Raw genomic sequence first — 26,298 nt, 5'->3', positions numbered from 1 at the left:
TTTACTCGTGTTCAGCTATTGGCCAGATTCACATGTTATCGTGTTGGTCTGTTGCTTCTCCAATCACAAAGAATGTATCTGCGCAGGCGCACACCCACTGTTTTCCGAATCATATCAGTAAAAGACTGCTTCAAAATGAGACGGATGCCCATTTTAATGCAGGGAAAACAAACCTAGACCTAAACTAAAACAACATGGGATGAGTGTATCTCCTGGAAGATGTCCTTCGTCCATGACTAAATTTGATAGTTGGCTTGTAGAGAACACCAAATTAGATTAAATTCGGTGACACCTACCACAAAAAAAAAAACATACCAGCAAGCCACACAAGAATGCATAACCAGGTAAAATCTCTTGACTGTAGAATACATTAGTCTTTGGATTATCCGTTACTCTAGACTCCATAATACTATGATCACATTCATTCATTTACATATGTGAAATGTTCCTGCACATTATGGCAGATGCAGAATTGCACTTATTTGATTTATTTTTCATAAATCAGGACTGCAGCAACACATTTTTAAAATTATTTTTATTTCAAATAAAACTCCAAACACACACCTCAAGAACACAAAGCCAACTGCATTGTTACTCCTGTCCATTTTCCGACAAAGCTGAGTATTGGTAGGTGACTAACTTCTTTAAAAAAAAAAGAAGGAAAGTATATACACAATTGTTGCATAACACAAAACAGGTTTGAAATAACACAATATCATCCACTACCATGGAGAGGAGAACGGAGCTTCTCGGGTATCAGAATGAGTCGTTGACACTTTCAGGCAATGAAGTCCAGTGGTCTGTTGAACCCACCTTTTCTGTTCATATACTGCCTAAAAAAAAGAGATATAAATATATATATATAAGAAAACATTACATCACTGTTACCCTCGCAACACTTGCAGATTACATCATCGAGCACCAATGGGAGAGCCGGGATCTCAGCATAGAAACACCTGCAGAGGTGATTGGCTACAATAACAGTGGATGATGCTCAGAGTGAGGGGACTGAGAAGTTGACACTTTAAACTCAGCAACCTGACAGACAACCGAGGTTCAGACAATAACGTCAAAATGATCACTATATAATAGAAATGTGAAAGAATTAAAAAAAAAAAAAACTGTCCGTGGCTATAAAAACAGTTCTGTGCAATTAGAAAACATTTTTTTGTTGACGTACCTGTATTTTCTCTTCATGCTCACATTGATAGCAAACGCATTGACCGATCCATCAGTTTTCCTCCCCTGTTTGAAAACATTGTTACTGCTTCACACATACAGAACATCACATATTACAGGTCAAGTTAAATAGTAAAATATGGCTTGTTGTTAAAATTTAGTAGATCATTTGGACGATAAGTATTCCCAAAACTTCTAAATAATCACACAGCTGAATTAGGCTGAGAAAGGACAAAACAACGTGGGTCATACTGTTGGTAAACCAGGAAGTTCTTGAATTGTATTTGACAGATAAAAGTAACGACGAATTTCCATGTATTCCGTAATGTTGAGGCACATTGATGCTCTGAAAAGACATTTCTATTAACAAAGGACAACATCACACGTCTGCAGCTGCTTCACAGTGAAACACTTCCAGCCTGCTGCATGGAGCCACCGGAAGGATTTTACTGTACAGCAGTTGCATATATATACCATCAGTGATGTAAATTGAGCATGAAGTTGGTCATCAAGGGCTAGCTTGTCTAAATATGGAGCCATGACCTTCTACTGTGAATAGTGACCATTATATAACCAGGAGCTACCTACTCTGATACTGTAAGCATTGTGTTTGTGGGAATTCAGAGCACAACTGGGATGAATTGGTACACCGAGCAGGCCAAACAAGGATGAGTGAAATCCAACAGCATGCCTATCTTCAGTTCAGAGGTGGAATTAACCTAATTTGAAACAAACTGCACCTCCTTGTGGGTGCACAACATAGGACACCCTTGTTCTATTACCTTGCTGGTCTCAAAGGAACCAAATCCCATCAGTTTCATCATCTCAATTTCCTCTTCTGTTTTGCCCTCCATGTCTTCCGCTGTCGAATTTTGGCAAAAACATTGATGTCATAAGCATAGAAAAAGCTGAATCTACTCCCGAGTTCATGACAAAATAGCAAATAGGGACATATTCATAACAATAATACCTGAGATCGTGATGGGCTTCACTGACTTTTCCTTAGAATCTTTGCGCTCCTCAGAGGGGGAGGAGGAGGAGCGATGGCGTCGGGGGGGAGACCTGCTGAGGGAACACAAATGGCTGTTAAAACGGGCTCAGGGCGGGTTACCACATCTGCACCTTAAAGTGATTAATAGTGTTCATGATTTGTGTAATTCTAGTAAGCTTACAGATACATGTGCTTCTTCTCCAAAGGGAAACGTGTACAAAAAAAGAACTCCAAACACTCTGAAAGACGATTACTTTCTATGACAATTCACTTCACTTCTAGATTGATATTTGGTGACAATATACATAGAATGACTGCAGACATAAGTGTGTGTGTGCATGCATATATATACACTGTACAAAGCAAAGAGTAGAGAGATGGTGTTAACTCACCTTGAACGTCTCCTGTGAGGAGATCGTGAGCGGCTTCTCCGACGCTCTCGATCCCGATCTCGAGAACGAGAGCGTTCCCTTTCCCTTCGCTTCCGCTCACGTTCCCGGGAAGCTGAGCGGGAACGCCGTCTCTCTGCTAGAAAGGAGGAAACCAGATCATGTTAGCATTCAAACTGGGGGATAATAAGTGGGCATATTGTCATCCACGTTTTTTAACATTCTTCTCTACACAGTGAATTTGATTCTCTTTACTTTGCTGCAGCATGTTTTAAACAGGCTACACCTGATACATGTATACATGTCATCAGCAACAGTCCAATTGAGTTATGTATTCTTTCTCAAAGACATAATCTAATTATCTGCCACAAGGCAACAGAATAATTCCTATGTGACTGATTTAAAGTTTAGTAGAGAAGAAACTCTCACTGCCAAACAAGTGTTTGTGTATATGTTATTGTTGATATAATTACAGACACTATATTTCCTTCAATCTTTAACTTTTGATTACCGAGTATGCAAGAACACGTTAGCATACAGTTGTTCCTTTATAATTTACATGCAGTCCCTGCTTCACGAGGTGCAGTTCAACCAGTACTCTGTAAAACGTTTGCTGTTGAGAAAGTTGTAACAAGAGTCTTGCTCCTCATGCTGAACACCAGCAAACTATTTGATATGAAACCTGTAAAATGTGTGGACTCTCACTGTTAGCGTTACTGGTCTTTGATGTCAGAGATAAGATGATATAAATCTGAGTTGCAGAAATAAGGTTTATTGATTGAACAGATAAATATACCCAATATCTTACCACGTGTATTGGCCTATATGTCAAAAAGGTTAAGCTCTTCAGGCTCTGTTGTTAATTAAACACCTCATATACTCAAACAGTTTAATAATCAAACACAAAACCAGTCAAATATCACTGCCAGCTTCGGAAACGCATCAAACCTACAATAAATTGAGCAAACATCTAGCGTTAGAACTTTCTGTGTAACGTCTGTTAACGTAGGAAGGCGACAATGACGCAATGAATCACATGTTATGGTGTAAAGTCGTCAAGGAAAGACAATAGGTTAACTATTATATTCATATGAATGTTATCTTTTTCCCCAGTGTAAATTACAAACTGCGTAACAGGAGCTGAAGCAGCCAGCTGACCCCGTACGTAGTGTTAACGTTAGCTACATTAGCTAGCTTACGTTTAGCTTCTTACCTCGTCTTGGAGGAGATCGACTCCGGCTTCTTCCCATTTTACCAATAAATAAAATGTCAACTCAATGTAGTAGTACAAACAACACAATTTGTGCCGCAAAATATATGAATTTCGTTGGATTAATGGCTGCTTCCTAAAGTCAGGCTCTTTTGTTGTCGCTTCTGGTCGCGAGCTTCCGGTGACGTTTCTACAGAAGAGCGCCCGCTAGCGGCGCGGAGGAGAGTTAGTGTTTCACCTCTGTTGACAACATCGATGCGCATTAGCACCACCTATAGGTCTGGACTGGGACTTGGGATGGCTATAATGCTTAGTACTTTGACTGATCATTTATAGAAGTGTAAATACAGAAACAAATGTTTTATGTTAATTAAAAAAATATTGTAATTAGTCGTAAAAATGAATGCGGTAGTAACGGAACCTGGAACGGAAGGACTTCAAAGTACAAAAAGACATGAACTAGATGTCCAGTTGATTTTAAATCAAACTTGATCTTTAATGACTGATACATGGTAACCTTGCAACACTCACTTATACATTCTAATATAAAATAAATTAAAACCATGAGCAAACATCACACATCAGCATTTTGATAACAGTTACTGGTTAAAACGGAAAGTAATTACAACTGTTAAGAGGGCATTTTGCACACATACATTTAAAAGAAAATGAGAAAATCGGAATGTTTAGTACCATTAGTATCTTCTATTACTGAGTTTCACACTGCATTGGCAAGCAACAAATTGTTTTGGGTAATAGAGGCATTGATAGCGACTTGTGTTTTGTTGCGAGCCAGCACATTTTCCCTGCGTTCTCTTCCCTTGTACTTCCCTGCTGTAATAACGTCAATAGGCTGATAGTTTTACACAGAACCATCATTCAGAAGAGCACAATAAGTATTTATCAGTATATTTCTACACGTACTGCACCTGTGCTCACATAGCAAACCTGCAACATCGATCTGATAATTAGAACCAAATCATGACTAGAAGATGCCTATGGTGATGAACAAAAGCAACATATTAGAATGTCAATATACACATGTCAAGTGCCTATACGTGGATAAGGGGTGCATACTTCAAGGGGGCTTCAATTTCCACCATGTCTTGCAAAGTTGTGGATAAAATAAAAAAAGGAAAAAAATAAATTCTGAGCAGCAAGTGCACAAGATCACACTCGTAATCCCAGTTGCAGAGAGGAACATGTTTGAATGGCTATACAGTGAAGTTAAGTAATGGTTTGATAGCACAGCAGGTGAAAATAAGATGCAAGTAGTACGAGACTTTGTGTGTGTGTGTGTGTGTGTGTGTGAGAGAGACAAGAAGCGTTAAAATGTTGGTTTGTATCCGACCTGGGTCAAATAGTTTGTGAAATTAATTGTCAGTGTTTTCTAAGATGAATCACCGCTTGGATGAAATCAGTGAGTACCAGTGTTACAGTAAAGTATTTGTAAGTCAATTTAGTGTCTGTGAATGACATCTTAACCGACTGTGTTTGAATACATCTGATGTGGATAAATCATCTGCTACTCCGTCATACACTAAGAAATGTTTCACAGTAGTATTTCACCAAGGTCAGGTGTGTCTGAATGCCTCAGGTCTCGGCTTTCTCCTTCTGCTTCTTGCTCTTTTTCAGGAATGACGGCGGCTTGAACTTCTTCTTCTTCTTGGTTGGGGACTTGGAAGGCGAGCCCTCCGGGGTGCCGCCTTGTAGCTTTGGGGTCGGAGCGGCGGGTGGGGAGGAGGTGTCGTTGGTTGAAAGAGCCTTCATCCCTTTCTCGAGTTCCTCTGTCGTCTGCTTCTCCTCTTCGCCTCCGTTCTGTATGGCTGGAGAGTCGGTCTTTGCCTCTTCTGCTCCAAAAAAAGAGAAGCAAAACATTGAATATTCAGCAACCAGACAGAGAGCCTTAAGATGGGTGGAGCTGCAAAGCTACATGCTAGACATGACACTGCAGATGAACATGCTTGCTTAATGAGAAGAGAGTTGTTGTTCTCTGTACTTACTAGTGAGACAAGACCAAAGCACCAGAAGAGTGCCCTGTGAGTGAGTGTGGAGCAACACAGAAAAGGACAGACAGACAGAGGGAGAGAGTACAACTGATACAGTAGACACAGAGACAGATGGGCTGAAATGTGGCAAATGTAAATCAAACAGAAACAGCTAAGGCAACAGACTTGAACCACACTAATAACAGAAATAATGTCTGCATGTGCATTTACTTTTAATGCTGTCTGACTGTTAGAGCCAAGTGTACCAGAGCCATTATTATTAATGCTATACGTTTCTTTCATGAGAAACATAAATTAAAACACGTTACACCTTCAGGTATCGAAACCCTCACCACTGCTGACTCGGCAGTTGCACTATTCACAGTCAGTCACAGCGGTCCTGTGGTTCAGGAGGTTTACGACCTGCAGTTTTTGTTCTCCTGCTCCTCCAGTTATTTTTACCTATTGTAACTATAATGCTGGTGAGTGATAAATGGTATAACTACCTTTAAATTGGGCTTTTTTTGTGTTTTTAAAGCTCTTTTTTTAACTGTGCGTTTTTTGTATTTGAAGTTGTAGCCTAAAATTAAATGGAAAACAAATTCAGATTCAAAAGTTAAAGATATTTGTTAAGTGAACTTAGTTTGATTTTTTGTTGCCATACATCAATATGTCGTCTTTTGACAAGAACAGCTCACTTTAATGTCTATATTTTTATAGAATGCATATGGAGAGGTGTAGTGAGTATTTGAAGCATGCGAGTGCAGAAGCAGCTTTGGATGAGTCCATTTGAGACTTGAAGCAGGCTGCTGGTCAGATACGCAGCACGCAAAGCAAGCAGGGCTCTGTCAAGCCTCACCTGAGGTAGGAGGGGGGCTGGGCGGAGGGCCCTTTGTGGGGGAGGTAGCGGGGGGAGACTCCTTGTCATTTGCTACCTCCTCCCCTACTTGCACAAACAAACACAAAGACACACACAGTGAGGGACAGTGAGGGTTCAGCTGTGCAGGAAGTTAGTGTTGGGAACACAGTTTACATGGCAGTCACACAGGAAATCAAGTTTGCTAAAGGGTGCTGTGTTTAGTATCTGTCATTTTCAAACATTTTTTGTCATGCAACAGGAATTCTGTAGGAAATGTGCTGCATCTTTAACAGTTAAAAACAGGGGAGGGTGAAAGCAGAGCAAAAGATTTCACAGTTTCTTACAACGAAAGATGGAATAAGTGAAAACCTGGTCGAAATATTTATTTGAAACTGAAAGTCTATATTGGCAGTTAGTATGTTACACACAGCGCCTTGAAGGTTAGAAGGTTAGAGGAAAATGTGCAATGCATTAGCGAAGATGAGGGGTAGCATAATAAGCCGTCTGTACTATATAGACAAAAGTATGAAGACTGAAGAATTTGAAATTGAAAGAAAAATGAAAGATTTACGAGAAAATAATTCTCTGAGATTATAAAGCCTTATTCTTCGAGATAAAAACGAATCAAATTATACTTCGCAATCAGATTTAGCAAAGATTTTAGCCCAAAAAAATCACCATATTATCAAGTATCCGGACTCTGAAGAGACATTGTTGTGAATTTAGGTTTTTTTCTAGGAATACCCCCCTCTCCCCCGGCTTCGTAATTATTAAATATTTTCCCGACAATGCCTTTAATACACCAGCGTACATACAGGTGTAATGTTTACATACCTAGCCATATAAAACATATGGAAATAACGTTTAATAGCTCAATTCTAAATAATAGCGTTTTGGACAAATGTAGCTCTAACCTAAGAATAAAGAGACATCTGCTGTATACAATGACTATTATAGTACTGTAACTGTATGGTTAAGAATCTAAATAGAGTTACTGTAGTCAGCTGAGTTTAGCTGAATGAATCATACCGTTGGTCCCTCCATCCTGTTTCTTCTGCACCTCCTTGCGGTACTCCTCCAGCTCCTGGTCTGTCAGCTGGTTGAAGGGGTTGGGAGGTTCTGGCTCTGGTGGGACATTAGGTGAGCTGACTGGAGACTAAGAGACAAGTAAGAGACAGAAATCACGACTTTTAATGCTGCAGATGAAGAGGAGGACTTAGAGAGGGAAAAAGTCAGAAGTTACACGAGCAGTTTACCGGAGGGCTGTCAACTGTTATAACGCCGGCGAGGACTTGAGACTGTGGTCCTGCTGTCTTCATGTCCTGACGATTCTGCTGTCGGATCTGAGGAATATAAAATAATTGTATAACATTTCGGATTCATGTGACACTATGCAGACTACAAATATAGGAATTGTGGGAGACAGAAAAGGCCAAAAGCAAGAAGGTACCTTGTTTCGTGTCTCAATCACCTCTCGAGGGTTGGTGAAAAGAGGCACAAACTGGTTTTGGTTCTCCATCTTGATGGCTGTGCTGCCGGCTTGAGTCACCTCTTCTGACTTCAACCACTAAAGGAAAGACAGCCAACATCAAATAATATCTCACAATCCACCTATCAGATCCCTTGTTATCACACCAGATCTGTTTATATTTAACATAGTCAGTCTACAGAAGTTCCGCTTTAAAAACTCCTCTTGATGGAGTATATAACTATGTAAATGAGGTATGATCAAATGTATGAGAGGAGTACAAATATTTGTTATTGTAATCCTGTTTTTATTTATTTTCTTCCTTCCTGGTGCTTTTTCATTATAGTATTTCTTGTTCTTCTCTTTTAGATATTTAAAAAATATTTATGTCTGTTTGTAAATAGTTTGCCAGCATACACTGCCGTCTTTAATTTCAACGTTAGTTCGGTATGTTTTACAAGCTCTCAGGGTTCTTTTCAACCCACCTGTGTCATTTTTTATCTTTTCTTTATGTTTTGTTTTATTATTTGAACAAATAACTAACAAAAAATACCAAACTTCAAAACAAAAATAAGCCCTTTACGATTGAATATGTCCTAAAAAGTAGAGGATCTCGCACCGCGTGTGTTATTTAGTCACTTTCTTCCTTAAAAAAGTACTCTATCCCCTAAAAACAATGATGTTTTTAATCAAGCAGCTTTGATAATGTGGATGTTTGTCCACCAGAGGGAAGACTCTGCACTGCAGCAGTCATCACAGGGCAGTGGACTTTCCTCTGCAATGCAGAGGAGAGAGAGGAGGGTGGAATGGACTGAGGAGGAGACGAAACGGAAAGGGAGAGCCAAGCTCCTCCCACTGATGTAAGACAATCAACCTCATATTGTTTTTGACTCTAAACAACTCATCACTGCAGCTCTGCTCCATCTTTTCTCCAAGGGTCATAGAGATAAAAACAACATCCATGTGAATCAGAGCTGGGTACAGAAATACCCTTGGTTGAATGCGCATCACATATTTATTTTGAAATCATCAGATAGATGGTGAGTTAACTGCTCTCTTTCTGTGCCTGTTACCTCCTTGCATTAGTCATCCTCTTAAACGCACCAGCCTCAAGGCTTTTGTTCCTTCCCTCCTCACTGCTCACTTTATTCTCACTCTTTGTTCTGATCCCTCTGCACTCCATACTTTTTTGTACCTACAGACAGTCTACCCTCCCTCTCTGAGCAGCAGACATTAGACAATGGCCACAATGTAGCAGAGTCTGCACAATGTTGTGGATTCTGCAATGAATAAGTATTGCAGATAATGCACGTTTCTGGACTGCAGCTGGGACCATGAAACTTTCCCGAGAAGGATTCCTGAACTGCTTCTATAGTGTGACTGGTTCAATAAATAAAAAGTATTGATTCCCGGAGCCTCACAGTGCTGCGCTGGTATCCCGGGCTAGCTTGCTCCTGGCTGACTTTTTGGTAGGAGTTGGGGGTGTTGAGCCATCGAGTCCTCTCCTGCTGCTGACGCTGAGCAAAAGGGTGCTGCCTCAGAGCCGGGTGGACTCCGTCGTCATCAATCTGGTGGAAAGCCGTGGCGGTCGCGGGCACCTCCACCTCCCTCCGTGTCCGCGACCGCTCCAGCAGCACAGGGAAGCGGTAGGCGTAGCCTGTACGGTAGCCCTGAAAAAACAACAGAAGAGAGAAGCTTCAATTCACCGTTTGGTGGACAGAATGGTGCAGAAAGCCGGGACCTTCCCAATGGTCTTATGGCACACTTCTGCTGCATCATGTCATGTCAAACTGCAATCAATCACGAGATATCAGCACTGACTTGCAATATTTCAGTCCTTATTGGATCAGAGCCAGACCTGCTGTGTCATTGCTCTAAGAGGAATAACAATTTTGGGAAATTTCTTGCAACGAGATCTAACATATATATACTGTATATTTGGCCATATATAAATATATATATTACCTTAAATTTTAAGGTAGTTTTAAAGTTTGGTGCAACATGATATAAAGTTAAAACATGATTTTGTCTGGTTTAAAATAAATCCATGTTGGTGCAACCCAGTCCAAATTAAAAAGTGGATTTTATTACCTTCAGACAGCAACACTAGCTGTTTCCCCCCGTTTCCAGTCTTTGTGCTAAGCTAGGCTAACTGATTGCTTGCTGGCTTTATATTCAATGGACAGATATGAGAAGGGTGTCAATCTTGACATGCAACTCAAACCTTTAACTGATGTCTGGGATTGTGTAGGTGACCAGAGAGAGTAACATTTAGTACGAAAGTCTTACTATGCTTAGCTTCCAGTTCTTCAGTAGCCTCTGTGTAATAAAGAGTCTGTGGTTTGTAGTTGCTGTTAAGTTATTGCTGATGCAAACTGAACATTTCATGCTGCTTCTAAACATCGATAGTTTTCCATCAGCAAACCACAGGAAGGCTTTTATGCTTCTATTGTGGAGCAGCTACAGGAAACGGAGGAATAGTTGTCGCAGCACTTACTGTATGCTGCGTTCACATGATAAACGAAAGACGGTAGAAACAGAACAGATTCCCACCAGCAGTCAATTGTGTCGTCAGACTACTCAAGGCGGTCGCGAGAGGGTTAAAAATACTGTGCACTGATCATATAACACAATATCCATTCAGTGAGGGATGAATTACCTTGAAGGACTTTAGCAAGCTAGTTTTCTCAGTCAGTTCTGACTTGGATTTTACATGTGTGGTTAGTAAATACAGTAACCTCCTTATAATATGAACGTGGCATTGTATCCAACTGTTAATGTTCAGTAAAAGTTATTCTTCACAGCAAGATATGGACATTTGTTATGTCGTTTTTTAAATATTGCATAGGAGGAGTGGTTAAAGAAGCAGCAGCCACAGTTAGCTGGTTAGATGAAGAGCTGCAGCTGACAGACCTGCTATCAATCAGCAAACCTCCCACACACATCAAGGTAAAAATAAACATCTTAAAAAGGGGTAATCTAGCAAATTAGTATTGCACTGCTACAAAACCTGTATTCCCATGTATGGGTCAAGGTTAGGGATGCGACGATCATATATTGATATCAGGCCGATATACTGACTCAAATAGCTGGATCGGGTATCGGTGACAATGGGCCGATCTATTCAGTTCATGTTTACACATGCACGTACTACGTCATGAATCAGCAGCACGCCGGTAGACGGCGTAGCTGAGGGAGACAACAAACATGTCAGCGGTATGGAGGTATTTCACGCTTTGCACTTGTATGTGACTTAATGTTTACATTTAGTTCTCTTAGTTTAGTTTTATGCAGTTTGGTTGTTTTATAATGTAATTTAAATTCCTGTTTAAGTTTCACCCACTTTGTTGCTGCATTAAAAAGGTTTATACCTGAACTGTAATATGTAAGATTTTTAAAGAGGTTGCTACTGCACGATTTATTATTTTATTAATAAACAACAATTCAGTGAATTGATATCTATGTATGTATTTATTACATTTTGTTTTACAAATTTAGGAATGTTTAAGTCAAGCCTGATGTTGCCTTACACATAAAATAATGATCCCAGTCACTTCCAGCACAGCAGTGAAGTATTTAGCTTATTAAGTTAACGCTGGTATGGGATCGGTTGTCTGTATCGGTTGATACCTAAAGCCCAGGTATCGGTACCGGGACTGAAAAAGTCGGCTCAGTGCATCCCTAGAAGCAGAGGGGGACAGAGGGCCTGATGAAATACTTTTATGAGTAAAAGTCTGAATTGTAACTGTGTTCTTTCTCAAAACTTGTGCTTAAAACAAAGGTGTGGTGTCGGACACTGTGAGCTGTTTAAAATGTATGTTTCTGTATAAAAATAGCAAAAACAACAACGTTTTTTGCCAGGGTACATGTGACTATCGTTCATCTGTTGTTTCAGAACCACGGACAGCGCTGGTTGTTGTGTTTCGGGGCTGCGCCTCTGTCCGTAGCACTGAAGGAAATCACCAGACAGACAGATTACGGTTCATTAGTTCCGTTTCGTTTCGTTTGCTTTTTGTGGTTTAACAAAATCGAAATAATGAATCCTCAATCATGGCTGTACACATGTTTCTGTTTAGTAACTGCTGCCTACCAAGTTATCCAGAGTTCTCATGAGGGCCTCAAACTCGTGCTCCCCGATGCGGCTCTTGTGCAGGGGTCCAAAGGTGGAGCCAGCCCAGCCCACGGTACCGGCTACGTTGGGTTTATGGGTGGTCCGGTCCAGCAGAATCAGGTTATGTTCACCACCGGCACAGCACAAAGCTGACACCTGGCAAACAAAAAAAGAAATAGATTTATAACGAGCTGCAGCTTCTCTGAGGCCAAAGTGACTCAGCTAATTTTCTTCACACACACTTTTTAATTCAACAAATCAACCTCCATAAATGTGAAGGATCAATGACCTTACAGTCACATATCTGCTTCCTACAGGCCACTGTGGGCCCTGTAGGATTACCGCAGGGTCTCTTTGGCACGCAACACTATTGTGTATTATACTGCAGTGCAGAGCTGCTGGCTCAATTACAGTGAGACGGTACCAAGAGAAGGGCAACTGCACCGGAGTAAAACTGGTGCATCTACATTATGTACACATGCCAGCTCACTCTCACACACCTACATACATACATACATGCAGTGGCAGCACTTTGTCTCCAGTGCATCAGCTGTTAGTCAGTATAGTGTGTGTGTGTGTGTGTGTGTGTGTGTGTGTGTGTTTGCGTGTGTGTGTGAGAACTACCTGGATCTCGCAGGCAGCCTGGATGTGGTAGACGGAGTAGAAAGCCTCCTCCACAGACTCCCCCAGAGCCACGATGCCGTGATTCCTCAGCACCAGAACCTACACATCATGACATCAACATTTACAAAGCAATGAAAACCGCCCTCATTATTTCTATTTTAAAACAGCTGCAGGTTATTGAGAAATGTCCCTGCAGAATGAGAAAGCACACTAAGACCAACTCCAAAAGTTGAGCCTATAAGCAGAAGCAATAGCTTCAGTAATTAATCTAGGATAAGACCACATCACCTCGTGTCTTTTGTTCATTCATTCAGAAAGCTGAATGTGGGACGCACGGGAGCAGCGACTGAATGATACGCCCGTGTCTTTTCTCTGGTGGTTCGGCTCACCTTACAGGTCGGCCCCAGGCTCTTCTGCAGCTCCACTCTGTCCTCCTCCTCCTCCATGGCTCCGTTGTAGTTGTAATAAGCCACATCACCGACCAGCAGAGCCTCATGGGACAGCGGCAGGAGGCCACACTTCATTGCTGAAACCTGGAGACGGTTGGCTGTCAGTTGTGGCAGCAAAGGTCACGAAACAGGCTCATATTCACAGTGTGGACGTCACAATATGCTTCACGAGCAAATCCATGCTGGACAATGATATATTATGTTAAGATGATGCTGCAAACGCTGATACCCAACTCTAACATATGTATCTTAAGAGTATTATTACTACCTCCCATTCATCCATGTGTAGCTGGAGGTGACCAGCGGAAGTGTAATGGTGACTCACCGCAGCCGTGGCCGGCGTGTGGAGGTGAAGCAGACAACGAATATCTGGCCGGGCCGAGTAGATGGCGGAGTGCAGGCTGAACTTCTCAGGGTCCACGCCCAGGTTGGTGCTGCCCCTCTCCACCATCTCACCCAGGACATTCACCTTTACCTGGACACCACATTAAAAAGAGGTTTTAAAACATGTGTACATAAAAGCAGGTTTTGGCTTAATTATATAATAAAAATGTAATACAAAATAGCATTATATCAGTAACATCAGAGGGCTAAATGCACTTTTCCATAAACAGCCATGTCAACATACGCTCAGTGGCCACTTTATTAGGTACAAAGGTCACACTATGATGGGTACTGAACTGCATTAGGTGTTTCTAATAGTCTGCCCCTTTCATGTGTGTGAACAGGAACAAAAACACCTCTCAATATAATGTAGTCCAGTACAACACCAACCTTATGACCTCAGTTGTATTGAGTTGCATTAGCATGTACAGGTGTACCTAAAAAAGTGGCCACGGAGTGTGTACGTGGGACCTTGATCATGGCTGTGGTTAGTCTCACTCACCAGACTGGATCCAGTCACCTCACTGTAGGCCAGGCCGTCTGGAAGCACCAAGAAGTGTTCCTGTTCTTTACTAACACGCAGCTGTCAGGGAGGAAGAGGAGCATCAGTGAAGACAGACAGACGATGGAAGTGAAGCTATGCTAGTCTAACATAATAATGTGTTGTTGTGTAAAATGTCTCTTAAATGTCCGCTGTGTTTAAATTCAAACTTCTTCAAATATATGGAAACAGAAACATCGAGTTGATTGTGTTGATTTAGTTAATAAATAAATGAACAGAGCTTTTCTCTATTCATATTTGCAAATAACCCTTACAGTGCCTTAAAGGAATACTTCACCCACCAAATGATCATTTGTACATCATTACTCACCCTGTGTTACCTTGAATTATTGAAGAAAACTTTGTTTATCTGGCCTGACTCTACGGGGAACAAAGAATTAAAGAACAGAGAAAAGTCGTGATGGACTGAAGTATATGGGGGCCGCGTTTAACATCAAACACATGCATCTTTGCTAACACCTTACTATTTAAAACAATTTGGACTCATTTGAACGAGTAGCGCCTACATGAGGCCGTTTATGCGGAAGTGTTTTAAATCGTAAGGTTTTGGCGAAGATGCATGCGTTTGGGAAAAAGTGAGCATCGCGCTGGTTAAATGAGACCTGGATTATACTGTCAGAGTTTGTAAACAGATGTTTCGATACATTTTCGCTGTTGTTAAACTCTACCTCCATTTACTTCAATTCATCAAGACTTTTGTCCGTTTGTTGATTCTTCGTTCACTGTGGAGGCATGCAAGAATAACACAGTTTTCTTCAAGACTTCAAGGAAACACGGGGTGAGTATTTTATATGCAAATGGTAATTTTGTGGTTGAAGTATTCTTTTAAGGCTGCTGCCAACTAAATCAACAAATTACTAACTGTCTACCCCATCTCTTCTAGTATCTATAGCACAAATAGCCTGATCAACTCAGTTCTTTCCACATATGAGCTACCCTTCCACATAAAACTGCTGACCAAGGGTGATCTTATAGTCTGTGGTTCAGTGGTAGTGCAGGGTCGTCCTACAATCAGAGGATCGCCGGCTCCGCTAATCCATGTCGACGTGTCCTTGGGTAAGACACTTAACCCCAAATTGCTCCTGCAGTGTATGAATGGGCGTGAACGGTTAGTTAGAGTCCTGATGGGCAGGTGGCACCTTGCATGGTAGCCCCTGCCATCAGTATATGAATGTGTGTAAACGGGTGAATGATAACATGTAGTGTAAAAGCGCTTTGAGAGGTCGGAAGACCAGAGAAGCACTACACAAGTACATTAACCATTTATAGTTCACTCTGACCACCAACAGTCAAACTGGATTTTTGTACCGATCACTGACGTGATGGAAAAGTCTTATCCGTGAGTATGTGTTCTGCCTCACAACAAAAGTAAAAAACAATCTGTGCATTTTGATACACATACTACCATACTATTTAGTATGCCAGAAAAAGATTTAGTATGTCCCATAACATAGTATGTCCAATGCAGTCCAGTCACATTTTGCAGTGTGCAAGCCAGCATGCTATTTTGGCTATTCTCATACACAATCCTTTGTGCAGCGGATATATGAGCAAGAGAGTCAAATCAATGTGCAATGTTACGATGAAGTAGTGTGTTCCAATTGAAAGCATACTGCATGCAACAGTACGTACTTTGAAAGGGCAATCGAAGTATGTACTAAAAGAAATAGCATGCCATTTGGAAAAACAGTCAAAGTCAGGAATGTAATGTGAAAAGGTGGTGGAACTAACAGTGAGACAGGTGCGGCTGATCTGGGCCCAGCCATACAGGTCAAACAGGCGATGGACACTAGCCAGCTTGCAGCGCATCAACCTCTCCCCCTTCACCATGCTGCCAGGATCCCAGCTCTGCAGGTCATTGATGGGTGTCACCATCATCATGTCTGTGGGAGAAAGGACCAGACAGAGTGAGAGAGTGCCGTAAAGATGACGGTTTGCAGACACAAAAGACGAGTGGGAGAGCGGTTGATCAGTTCTTTTCAAGGTACACATTTCAACATAAGGAAGATGGCATTGATGGGGCAACTTCAACTCTTACCATTACTATTAGCACATGGACTTTGGTGACCTCATAACATCGTGTGGTGCAAATTCACATAAAAGTGTGTGAATGAAATACTCAGACAAATAATAGAATACCAGGCCTATAAATGGCTTTGATAAAGTATATGCAGTATAATAGAGAGTTGTTTAAAAGTGTTCAGCACGTACTAGAAGGGGAGACGGGCAGGGCGGCTGGGGAGCCATGTGAGGCCATGAAATCAGCCAGCTGTCTCAGCGCCCATAGGTTGGATGAGCTGCCACCCTTCTTCATCTGTTCCTGGATCAGCACATCCAGCTCCTCCCTGAATGACTACACACACAAACACAGATATTAACACGTATACACGGACCACACATTATAAATCATGTATGTTTAATAATAATACTCAATGTGTAGGAGTTGAACATTTCTGTTTTTGGCCTTTGAACACACTCCTACACCACAGGGGCGAGGAGGAGTAAACATATTTAATGAGTCAGCCTCTCTTTCACTTCATGGTCACCCTCTCCTCTTCAGCGTCATGTAGCTTCCCACACATATGTAGAAGCAGCTGCAGCCCAAGCTGTCAAGTTGCATTTGAGAACAGATTTATTGTAATGTGAGGAGATGAACTCATCTAGAGGAGCGGAGACGGAGAAGGAAAAAGACGGAGACATTAAGACACACACACACGCAGACAAACGGCCATCTCACCGGACTCTGAAGAAGGCTGGAGATGTGTTTCTTATGCTGGGGTCCGGAGCTGGGTGTGGAATGCTGAGGAGACAGGAGGCCCTCAGGGACCCCATCACTGGGGCTGCGCTGCACCGGGGTGCCTTTGGGGGTGGGGGACTTGCTCATCTTGTATCGCAGTGGGTGTCTTACAGCCAGGAGTGGGTGGAGATGACTGTAAAGAAAGAGTTCCAATTTTATAAATGTTGAACTTTTTAGAGAAATACCTTAACACAGGAGTTAGAAGTAAACTGCAGACCACTAAACATCTAGACTTCCCAATATTGACTACTTTACTCAGACCCCCAACTCCTTAAGATATCTCCCTAATTTACTTTATCACATCGAGTGACAACTTTCTTTAACTTCCAAGTTAGAGTTACTGATGAGATGCATTCCATTTACAAAACAGAAAGAATACAGTGAATTCAGCCAGAGAACAGTCTGGAGATCAACATCATGATACAGCCTGAATCAGAAACACATGGGAAATAGCGCACGTCCCGGCTTATTGGAATAATGGAGCAATTCTTGGCGACTGGACCGACCAGCCCTTCCTTATGGCAGGAGCTTCAGGAGCTTCAGGCAGGATGAGCAACAAACCTTCTAATGATAGATACAGCACAAGCTGCAAGTGTTGAGCTTTCTCTTGCCAAAGTCATTTTTTTGAATGTGCGGTACAACGGTGATGGGCAGATATGACTTAAAGAAGGAATAATATCTTAAAAGACATCACAAAAAGGTTACACAAATAAAACTATTGAAATTATACGAGCCATATGCTCCTAAAGCAGCAGCCAGAACCCTGTTCAGATGAGTCATTGCTGGCGTATTCTAAGAAATTTGCAAATGGGAGAAGTGCAGTGAGCAGTAAATTGTTTAATCTTGCTGCCTATGCTTGTAGGAGTGCACTAAAGGCCTGCCTCGGTATCCTGGGGAGCACATCAACCCAAGCTATGAAGAGATCCAACAAAGACGATCAAATATTAAACAACAATTGTCAGTTCAATCAATATTCTCCCTTATGTACAATTCAAACCCATGACAATCCGTTTGCATCTTGCATTACAATGAAAACAGTGTTTCCTGTTGACAAGAGCAAAACTAAACAGTGTATTTGAGTGCACATCAAGCCTGGATTTCTTAGTATTGTTAAAATGGCAGCATTGAGATGAAAAACCTACCCTCACATTAAGGATGCTGTATTCCTGAGGGCACTGGCCAGTGGAAGTGCAGAGCTATAGAAAAATGCAGCATTAGCAGAGCTCACATGCAGCAGCGACAGAACCACGAACAGGAAGTTAGCTAGTGATACGGCTCCGTAACTGGAGAAAGAGTAAAGAGTTACCGTAAGGATCTTCAGAGAAGAGCTGGCCAGCCACTCCCCGATTCACACACACTTACACACAAACACACAAACACAAACACAGTGCTGCAGGGAGCAGATAAGGTCCCAGACACACCACACCCTCTCTCCTGTGCTACATCTCACGGACTGACATGATTCGTTGGTTACTTGATAAGTTGAATAACTGAAACATAACTATTTGTGTATCCGTAATCACGTGCGTCATCCATCCCTGATGTCTCAAGCTTTTAAGATGCTCACTCGCTCTAACAGCACAAAAGCAACTTACATCAGATCCATGTGCTTTTTCTAAATCTCGTTTTTTTTGCACACGAGAAATTCTGACTAAATGACTAAACCTTTAATGGAGTTTCTGGATAAACTTTTAACCCGACGACAACGCCAGGCTGCCTGCACTGAAAAGCATTGAAACGCCACATCATCCCTTCACTAAAGGATTAACTAAACTCCAGAATCATACACTGACATACGAGCATTATGTTGTCTTGTTTCGATAATAAAGAAGGAGCTGCTCTGTTCAACTTACTAATACAAGGTATTTGCCTTTCAAATAAAGGGTGTGTTCATTGTGATTTGATGGTCAGTTTTTAGATTTTATGCACATCACATACGGATATTTATATCTTCAGTCGAATGCATCCAGGAAGACGTTTTAAACAAAGTCGCTGATCTTAAAATAATAAGCAGCAGTCATTCTATAAAAGCCTAAATGTGAGGCAGCTTACTGCCTTACAGACTCACAATAGAGGTTGGTTCAGAGTGTTTCTGACTCTCTCTCTCTGGGGGTAGAGGGGCCCAGCTGCTGGCAGGCAGCAGACATAAAGCCTCTCTCTCTCAAGGGACGCTCCTAATGACTATGGGGAGACTTAGAGATCTGGGGCTGAAAAAAACGTTGGAAAACAAAACGAATTACTTTGACCAATATTGCAATATTAGAGGGAATGACCATTTTAAAATCATTTTAATTGAAAAACGTTTACCCGGCATATGTACAAACACAGATGTTTTGTTAAGTCTGTAGAATATGATTTGTAGGCATGACAATATTACATTTTAAATGATATTCTGACACACAATATTACGCCTCCTGTGATTTGAAAATTGTGGTAACATTTTGATAACATTTTCAAATAATTGTTCAGCTATAGATCTGGCTGTTGGCCCAACATCACTCCCTCTTCCTCTCATCTTTAGTCGCGCTGTGATGGCTGATCATGCCGCATCATCACCTCACACTTGTTTCATTAAATCCCAGGAAGAAGGAAAGCTGCCCGTCTCTCCTCTTCTACAGCCGCGTTCTTATCAAACAGCAAAAGAAGAATTTCTGTTATGTTCAGTTTAACAAATAAATATTTAACAAATACTATTCGCTGTGTTTTCCTTCACCAGAACACACGATAAATAGATGTAATGCTCTGCTGCGAGATACTCTGAGGTCTTCGGCCTAATCTGTACCTTAAAAAGAGGTCAACGAAACCACCCATGCATTAAGTTTGATGTAGAATATATTCACATACACATGCCGGTATCGACTGATGTCAGAGCACTGACATCCATCAGCAGAGAGGCAGACGGGTATAAATTACTTAAATAGCTCTGGATTGATTTTCTTTGGCTTCACTTTCATTGGGATTAAATCATGATGACCGTCAGTGGATCCCAACCATTAAGTAGCGACTTTCCAACAAACCAGTTTCTATAACAAATACGTTAAAGGTGTTGTGATCATGGTTTTACTTTCTAAAATCACTGCAACTCATCATATTTGCCGTTAATGTTATGGTAGACAACACGTTGTAATCCAATGTTACACTTCTTTAGAGTCATGTAGTAGCATGTTGGAGAATGAATGAGTCCTCACTAATTCAACAGTGATTACCTCTGTATTGATTACACCTACATATAATTGAAACTCAACTGCATTTTTATTGAACACAATGTCAATTAAAAAGGACTTCCAAACTAATATTCCTGCCTAACACAACACACTAAAATAAGCCTATACTAAACTAAATTATTATGGCATTTTTATTAACTCACAAGGGAACCTTTGTTGTATTCAACTCCAAAATAAATTAATTCTAAACATCAAGCAGTGTTTAAGTGCTGCATGCACAAGATGAAAATGCATGAATGGTGTAGAGGTATTTTGCTGACTCGGTGCAGGAGATTCTAGTCTCTAATGGGACATTTGGCTTCCACCTAAACGTAAATATACAACAGCAAAACATACAAAACACTTAAGGAGCAAATGGAAAAACAGCTTTTGGCCAGAGAGGTGCATATCCCTTAATCATTGCTGATTGTTTAATTCCTTTCAGCTCATGTTTGAATTTCAATAACTACAAACTTGATATTAAGGTGTTTTTAAACAGCAAACATCCTTTCATTTTTGTATAATGTATAGTCACAGTTTCTATATCAAGACTCTTTTTTTTTAGTATGAATAGTTTATATTTATTCATGTAAGACTATTCAGTAATTCAACATACGTGACATTATTTAGATTAAGGATAAATAATAGAAACTTAATTCCACCAACATCAACTTCTATACTTCTGTGGCTCAGATGAATCCATCCACTGCCATTGTGCTGAGGGAGATTACAATCTACACTCCCAACAACACTGAGCCACATGGGGGAGGAAGAGGAGGACATGGGGGAGGAAGAGGAGGACATGTTTATCGATCAGATAGTCACGTGAGTGCAAGGCAACCTATTACGTATCTACAGCTCCACATTTCAACGTGAATTAACAACCTCGTTTTATTGCTCTTTTTTTTTTATCCTCCTCCGCTCCTCTACCCGCTAGCGGCCCGCGCGCTGCATGGCTGCCTAGCAACACTCGCGCGCGCTGCAGCATCAGCACCAGGATCCGCTAATGGCCACCCACAAAATGCAGCCACAGCTCAACACCGCACGACTCTCCCGACTCTCCCTCCGTAAAGAACCGCGCATTTAAAACAAAAAAAACATCACGTCAAATTGCCAAAAGAGCTCATAATGTCCAGCATGTTAATCCTGACACTGTCCGGAAAACACACGCGCGCACGCGCACACACACACACACACACACAGGCTGAGCTTGTGTAAAATAACAAACAGCCATCACGCTAATGAGCCAGATTAGACGGTGCTTTTCTAACGCACTGCCATCACAGACTTGCAGCCTCGATCTGAATACACGTCGCAAACTGCACACATGAGACCTTCGTCACGGGCCTTCTTCTGCAGAGCACAATGGAGAAAAAGAAAAGCATGGCCAATATGGAGAGGGTGCTGTGCGCCGAGTATTTATGCTATTTAAATAGCGTTATCCAAGCACACAGTACAATACATCAACGGAAGGAAGTGGGATGCGCCGTATACGACCGACAACATGGTAAACATCAGGCAGTAAAGGATGCTATCGGCGCACACACGCGTCAGGGAGGACCTTGTAGGTTACTACGCCCCAGCCATTTAACTACGAGTGCCTCGTACCGACACAACTAAACACAGATGATTGCAGGCGGTACTCACCTCAGTGCATCCTTTCAGGACAGAGTCGTCTTTGAGGGTGCGGCACACCCACGGCCCGGAGCCGCGTCCTCAGAAAGAAGCAGCTGTGGGTAATTGTAATCAATCTGTCACTATATTGGGCTGCGACACCAGGGATCCTTTGTCAGACTGTTTCAGGGCCTCAGCTGATACCAAGCCAGTGGACCCTGATGTTGTTCATCGCTCGGTGCGCCTGGACCAGCCCACTGCCACGCCTGTCCACCGTCTGACACCCGAGGGCTCCCACTCACACAGCTGCAGTGGGAATGAACCTTTTTGCAAAGCACTTAGTTGTTGCGTTGGTAAAGCCTACGTGCAGCCCTGGTGGGCATCTAATGCTGGCTCCTGACACGTTGTTTAGTTAGCTAGGCCCTCTTCAATACGGACTAAATGTTTCCCACAAGAGAGGCGCCACCTTCTGTTCTGATGGAGAAGAGCCTCTAACCTACACTGTAAACCCCCCCCAAAAAAAAGACATTTTAGATTATTTTGCAACATCTGAACCAAGATTCACACCCACAAAAAAGTAACAGTATATTTCTGTATATTACTGTACTGACATACACGTTTGAGGTACTTGTACTTAACCATTTCAATTTATAACCAGGTTCTACTTCTAATCTACCACAAAATAAAATACAAAGGAAACATTGTACTTCTTATTCGTTACACTGCTGATACAGATTTACATACAAAACACATTATGTTGCTATAGATCATGAGACTACAATAAAGGTTTCCTCGACCTTTAAAATGCTGTTTAATTATTAATGCATCAGTAATAATAACATACATTGATTTTATAGAATGAGAAGGCTACTAGTTGTTTTTAAACTTTAGGTAACATGCTTATGACCTTTTTACTTATGTAAACATCTGAAAGCAGGCCTTCTACACGTCTATAATAGAGTATTCTTATGCTGTGGTATTGTTACTTTTACTTAATTAAAAAATCTTCTTGCTCCTGTAAATTTAAATGTATTTAATAAAAAACAACCACCAGCTACAATGGCTTATTATAACGTTCAGGCTTTTTGATATTTCCAGTTGTATTTTTGGAATCAGATTAGTAGACGCTAGTAGTGTGATGACAACGAGACAACTCAAACAGCATTCAGCTATATGTGTAAATTAATATTATGAGAGCCAGAAACGTAACAAAACATGTCTGTCCGCTTGGTACAAATGTCTTCCTTCAAAGGACAATTGATGAAAGCTGATAATATTCATCATGTACAGCGTACTGTAAGTACTCCTGGTACAATGAAGAGTTGATGTAAAGAAGGCATTTGATTTAATAAAAACTACAAACCCTTTCAGAGAGTAATTTAAAAAAAACAGAGACAGTCTTGCTTATTTTATTTAAGGCCAAAGATACAGTTAAATAAAAACATTCATATTTAGTCAAAAGAAATGTAAATTTCAAAAGTTAAATTAAATAAGACAAATAAATTCAGCATTTTCTTCGAGAAAAATCCTTTCTTCTTCAACAGGCCCCTAAAAATAAAACAAAAATGAACTCTTAAGTAGCACAGTTCCTTTAACACAATTACTACATTCAGCGACTTGTTGATAGAAAGTGATAAACTTTCAGCTCAGCACACTGCTGATCACACTCAGGAGTGAAACATCCGACCAGAAGAGGGCACTGTAGCAATGCTTTTCAAATCACTGGGAAACAATACTCTACTTCTTTTCACTGTGCTCAAATGTTTAAAAATAAAATAAAAGCATGACAACTTCAGAGAGGGGTGATTAGTTCTTTGCTCAAGGGTTTGGTGACCTCAGCAAATTATCAGTCGCGCTTACTTTCGATAGAAGCAGAGGTGTAATCAGCCAAAATAACTGAACTCATCTGCGTCAGTGTGCTGGCCTGTGAGCACATTTTACACTTGAAAATACAGTTCAGTTATGAATAGGTCAGTTAACAAACTAACATATACTCTGAATTAATTAGCCCTCTGAAAGGAAACAATATCAAGCAACAGGCCTTTTTCACAGCAGACATTTTGACTCGTAACAGGAACAGCACAGGTGTTACTAATAACATTAACGAGGGCTCTAATCAATGAGTGAGCCAGCATTCAGGGCCCTGAAACCGATGCAGCCAAATGCAATTCAGTCGTCATTAATTCTATTTTTTTTTTTACACATGTGCTCTTCCTAATATGGCATGAAAAAAATATTCCTGTGAGCAAGGCCGGTGCAAGGCCGGTGATTGTCAATTTCTGAAAATTGACAATCATCTATCAGACCACACTGGGGCAGCACTTGTATACTATTAGATCAATGTGGTCCAATGGTACTATTACTACTTCTACAATTAATAATATTATTAATGACATTATGAAGATGAAGACAAAAAGGTGAAAGAAGAAGAAAAGGTAGAAAGGAAGGAAGAAGAAGAAAAAGGAAAAGACGAAATCTTACCAACTTTTGGTATGATTTCAGCCATCTGGATTTTAACTGATTAGATATTCATGTATTAAACATATCCAACCTGGCAGGTTTCCAATATTGGTCCAAGCCATGTGCTTTAGGGTTGAGACAGCTGTGGAATAAAGAAGACGGTGATTACGTCCGAGTTCTGAACAGCGTATTATGTTCAAGGAATAAACAGCATAAGCAATACATTTGCCCTCAAAACATTTTTCAGCAACTTTAAGATAAACTGGCCACGACAAATCTCTTGAGCTACAGGTTCAGCTTCGTCTTTAGACAGATTTCCACATCTGGGCAGCTGTTGTGATAACATGTCAGGCCAATGGAATAGTAAAAAAAAGTAGCTTTGTATTTATCTAAACCTCTTCACCTTGATTTATCCAATCAAATGATGAGGTACTTGTGAGGATGCTGTGAATGAGTGATGACAGGGCTACACTGAAGACAATCAAATTCTTTGTGTTGATTGCCAGATGCAGTCGTGGCGTATTCCTGTCGGATGATTTCAGGAATCAAGAGTGTCTGATTGCGTATTGTTTGAAGGGTCTGCATTCAGTCATTATACAGTATGAAGGCAGCCTGCATTGTGTTCAAAAGGTTACATCATTTGTCTACAACTGAAGAGGATTTTTCATTTACATAATCAAAAAGCTGAATTATCCAATTAAATCCATCATCTATAAAACCACACAATTAAAAGAATAACGAGATAAAAGATTGTATTTCTATTGGCACAATTTACATTTTTGTCTTTGTTATTTGTGTGTTCATCACTAATGGCATATGACAGAATACATTGATCAACATGTGAAAAGGAAGCATGGGACGAGAGGAGGTGGACTCTGTGTCGACATCATGATGCTTGGTAATCAAACAATTCAATTCAATTTATTTTTGTATAGCCCAAAATCACAAATTAGTTTCGTCGTGCATCCCTGTGTTGCATAATGACAATAAATGATCCTTGAGTCATTGAAAAAAAACATCTTCGTCATCATTAGTTTTAATTTTGTATTATAAGCTGCTTGAAGCTAGTGTTAGTATGTTGAACAGGTCAGAATTTATGTTAAAAGAGGCTCATGTTGTCTTTATAATCCTTGTATTTTTCTACCAATGCACAGATACTGTTTCATATTTAAGGTCATAAGCATAAGACAACTGTGCCTGTCTAGAATGAATAAAAAATGTGACAAACGTCTTTCTTATTCTGAATGGCTAATATACTTCCTTTAGCAATATCTTTTATGTAGAAATCCTACATAGATTCAGTATACGGCCTTTAGGCAGGCAGTGCCATTCAGACACAAGATAGAAACACTCCAAATGTTAGACTTTATATATTAGTGACGTAAATTGAGTCACTTTTGTTTTGATGATGAGAGATTGAAGAACCTTGCTAACTGTAAATGAGTTGTTTTAGTTGATAAAGTAAGTTTTGTTTTCATTAGTGTATAATCCCTTGTCACTAAGAATCGTACACACTACTTTAAAAGCTCAGTTTTTTGGTTGGGCAGCTTATAAAAACGTAGTTCCCCGTTAGTGCGACCCATCTCACAGCAGCTTTTAGGCATTTTTCTGTTATTTGCTAGCAGACAAAAGTGACAAGGAGGCACCTTCACACAATACAAAGTCAACAGAGAGCGATGGTTCGTTTCCCCTCATCAGCCGGGACGAAAAGGAATTCCTTAAACAGTTAATTTGTTATGTTTAAACTTAAAAATGTAGTAGGTAAATATGTTATGAAGAAACCTGGAGAACTTTAAAAAAGGTACAATATGCTGGCATGCTAACACACAGCATTCAAAGTCGGCCACAACTCAACGAGCAGAAAGAGGAAGAAAGCGTGAGAAGCGTTAATGAGAACAAAGCAGTGACTTTAGAGAAAGAAAACATTGTTTCCTGATTGATAATGGAGGCCACTTTGGAAAACGCCAATAAAGACACCCATCTGCCCTGCGGGAGGGTGTTGCATTGATG

General features: G+C 40.8%; 2 protein-coding genes and 1 long non-coding RNA gene across 11 annotated transcripts; 1 reads left to right on the top strand and 2 right to left on the bottom strand.

The window, feature by feature from the left end:
- Positions 1–518: 518 nt before the first annotated feature.
- On the bottom strand, positions 519–3,945 carry snrnp27 (small nuclear ribonucleoprotein 27 (U4/U6.U5)). Of its 4 annotated transcripts, none has more exons than XM_076104630.1 (7): positions 3,773–3,916; positions 3,071–3,172; positions 2,563–2,698; positions 2,150–2,244; positions 1,962–2,041; positions 1,181–1,245; positions 519–833 (listed from the first exon to the last, which is right to left on the bottom strand). In XM_076104630.1, the coding sequence occupies exons 2-7, from the start codon at positions 3,093–3,095 to the stop codon at positions 779–781; spliced, it is 456 nt and encodes a 151-aa protein (XP_075960745.1). In that variant the 5' UTR covers positions 3,096–3,172; positions 3,773–3,916; the 3' UTR covers positions 519–778. The 4 variants fall into 4 exon arrangements, with proteins under 4 accessions (XP_075960745.1, XP_075960746.1, XP_075960744.1 ...); XM_076104631.1 differs by having other exon boundaries at positions 3,071–3,158; positions 3,773–3,915; XM_076104629.1 differs by lacking the exon at positions 3,071–3,172 and having other exon boundaries at positions 2,150–2,241; positions 3,773–3,945.
- A 295-nt stretch (positions 3,946–4,240) lies between these two features.
- Positions 4,241–18,394, bottom strand: add2 (adducin 2 (beta)). 6 transcript variants are annotated; one of them, XM_076104620.1, is made up of 16 exons: positions 18,318–18,394; positions 18,154–18,207; positions 16,952–17,144; positions 16,426–16,567; positions 15,946–16,097; positions 14,155–14,235; positions 13,594–13,743; positions 13,209–13,352; positions 12,820–12,918; positions 12,175–12,351; positions 9,506–9,754; positions 8,067–8,183; positions 7,873–7,959; positions 7,646–7,772; positions 6,617–6,700; positions 4,241–5,619 (listed from the first exon to the last, which is right to left on the bottom strand). In XM_076104620.1, exons 3-16 carry the CDS (start codon positions 17,096–17,098, stop codon positions 5,363–5,365), a joined length of 2,013 nt encoding a protein of 670 aa, XP_075960735.1. In that variant the 5' UTR covers positions 17,099–17,144; positions 18,154–18,207; positions 18,318–18,394; the 3' UTR covers positions 4,241–5,362. The 6 variants fall into 6 exon arrangements, with proteins under 6 accessions (XP_075960735.1, XP_075960734.1, XP_075960737.1 ...); XM_076104624.1 differs by lacking the exon at positions 18,318–18,394 and adding an exon at positions 5,773–5,806 and having other exon boundaries at positions 5,479–5,619; positions 18,154–18,310; XM_076104619.1 differs by lacking the exon at positions 18,318–18,394 and having other exon boundaries at positions 18,154–18,310.
- Positions 17,711–22,336, top strand: LOC142964346 (uncharacterized). Its single transcript, XR_012957523.1, has 2 exons — positions 17,711–18,873; positions 20,908–22,336. It is a non-coding gene; the product is annotated as an uncharacterized LOC142964346 (long non-coding RNA).
- Positions 22,337–26,298: the final 3,962 nt, after the last annotated feature.

Source organism: Anarhichas minor, unplaced genomic scaffold, assembly GCF_050575085.1.
Source record: "Anarhichas minor isolate MPS153535 unplaced genomic scaffold, ASM5057508v1 ptg000030l, whole genome shotgun sequence".
NCBI lineage: Eukaryota > Metazoa > Chordata > Actinopteri > Perciformes > Anarhichadidae > Anarhichas > Anarhichas minor.
The sequence above is the reverse complement of the archived record's forward strand: the minus strand, read 5'-3'. Positions and strand labels throughout refer to the sequence as shown.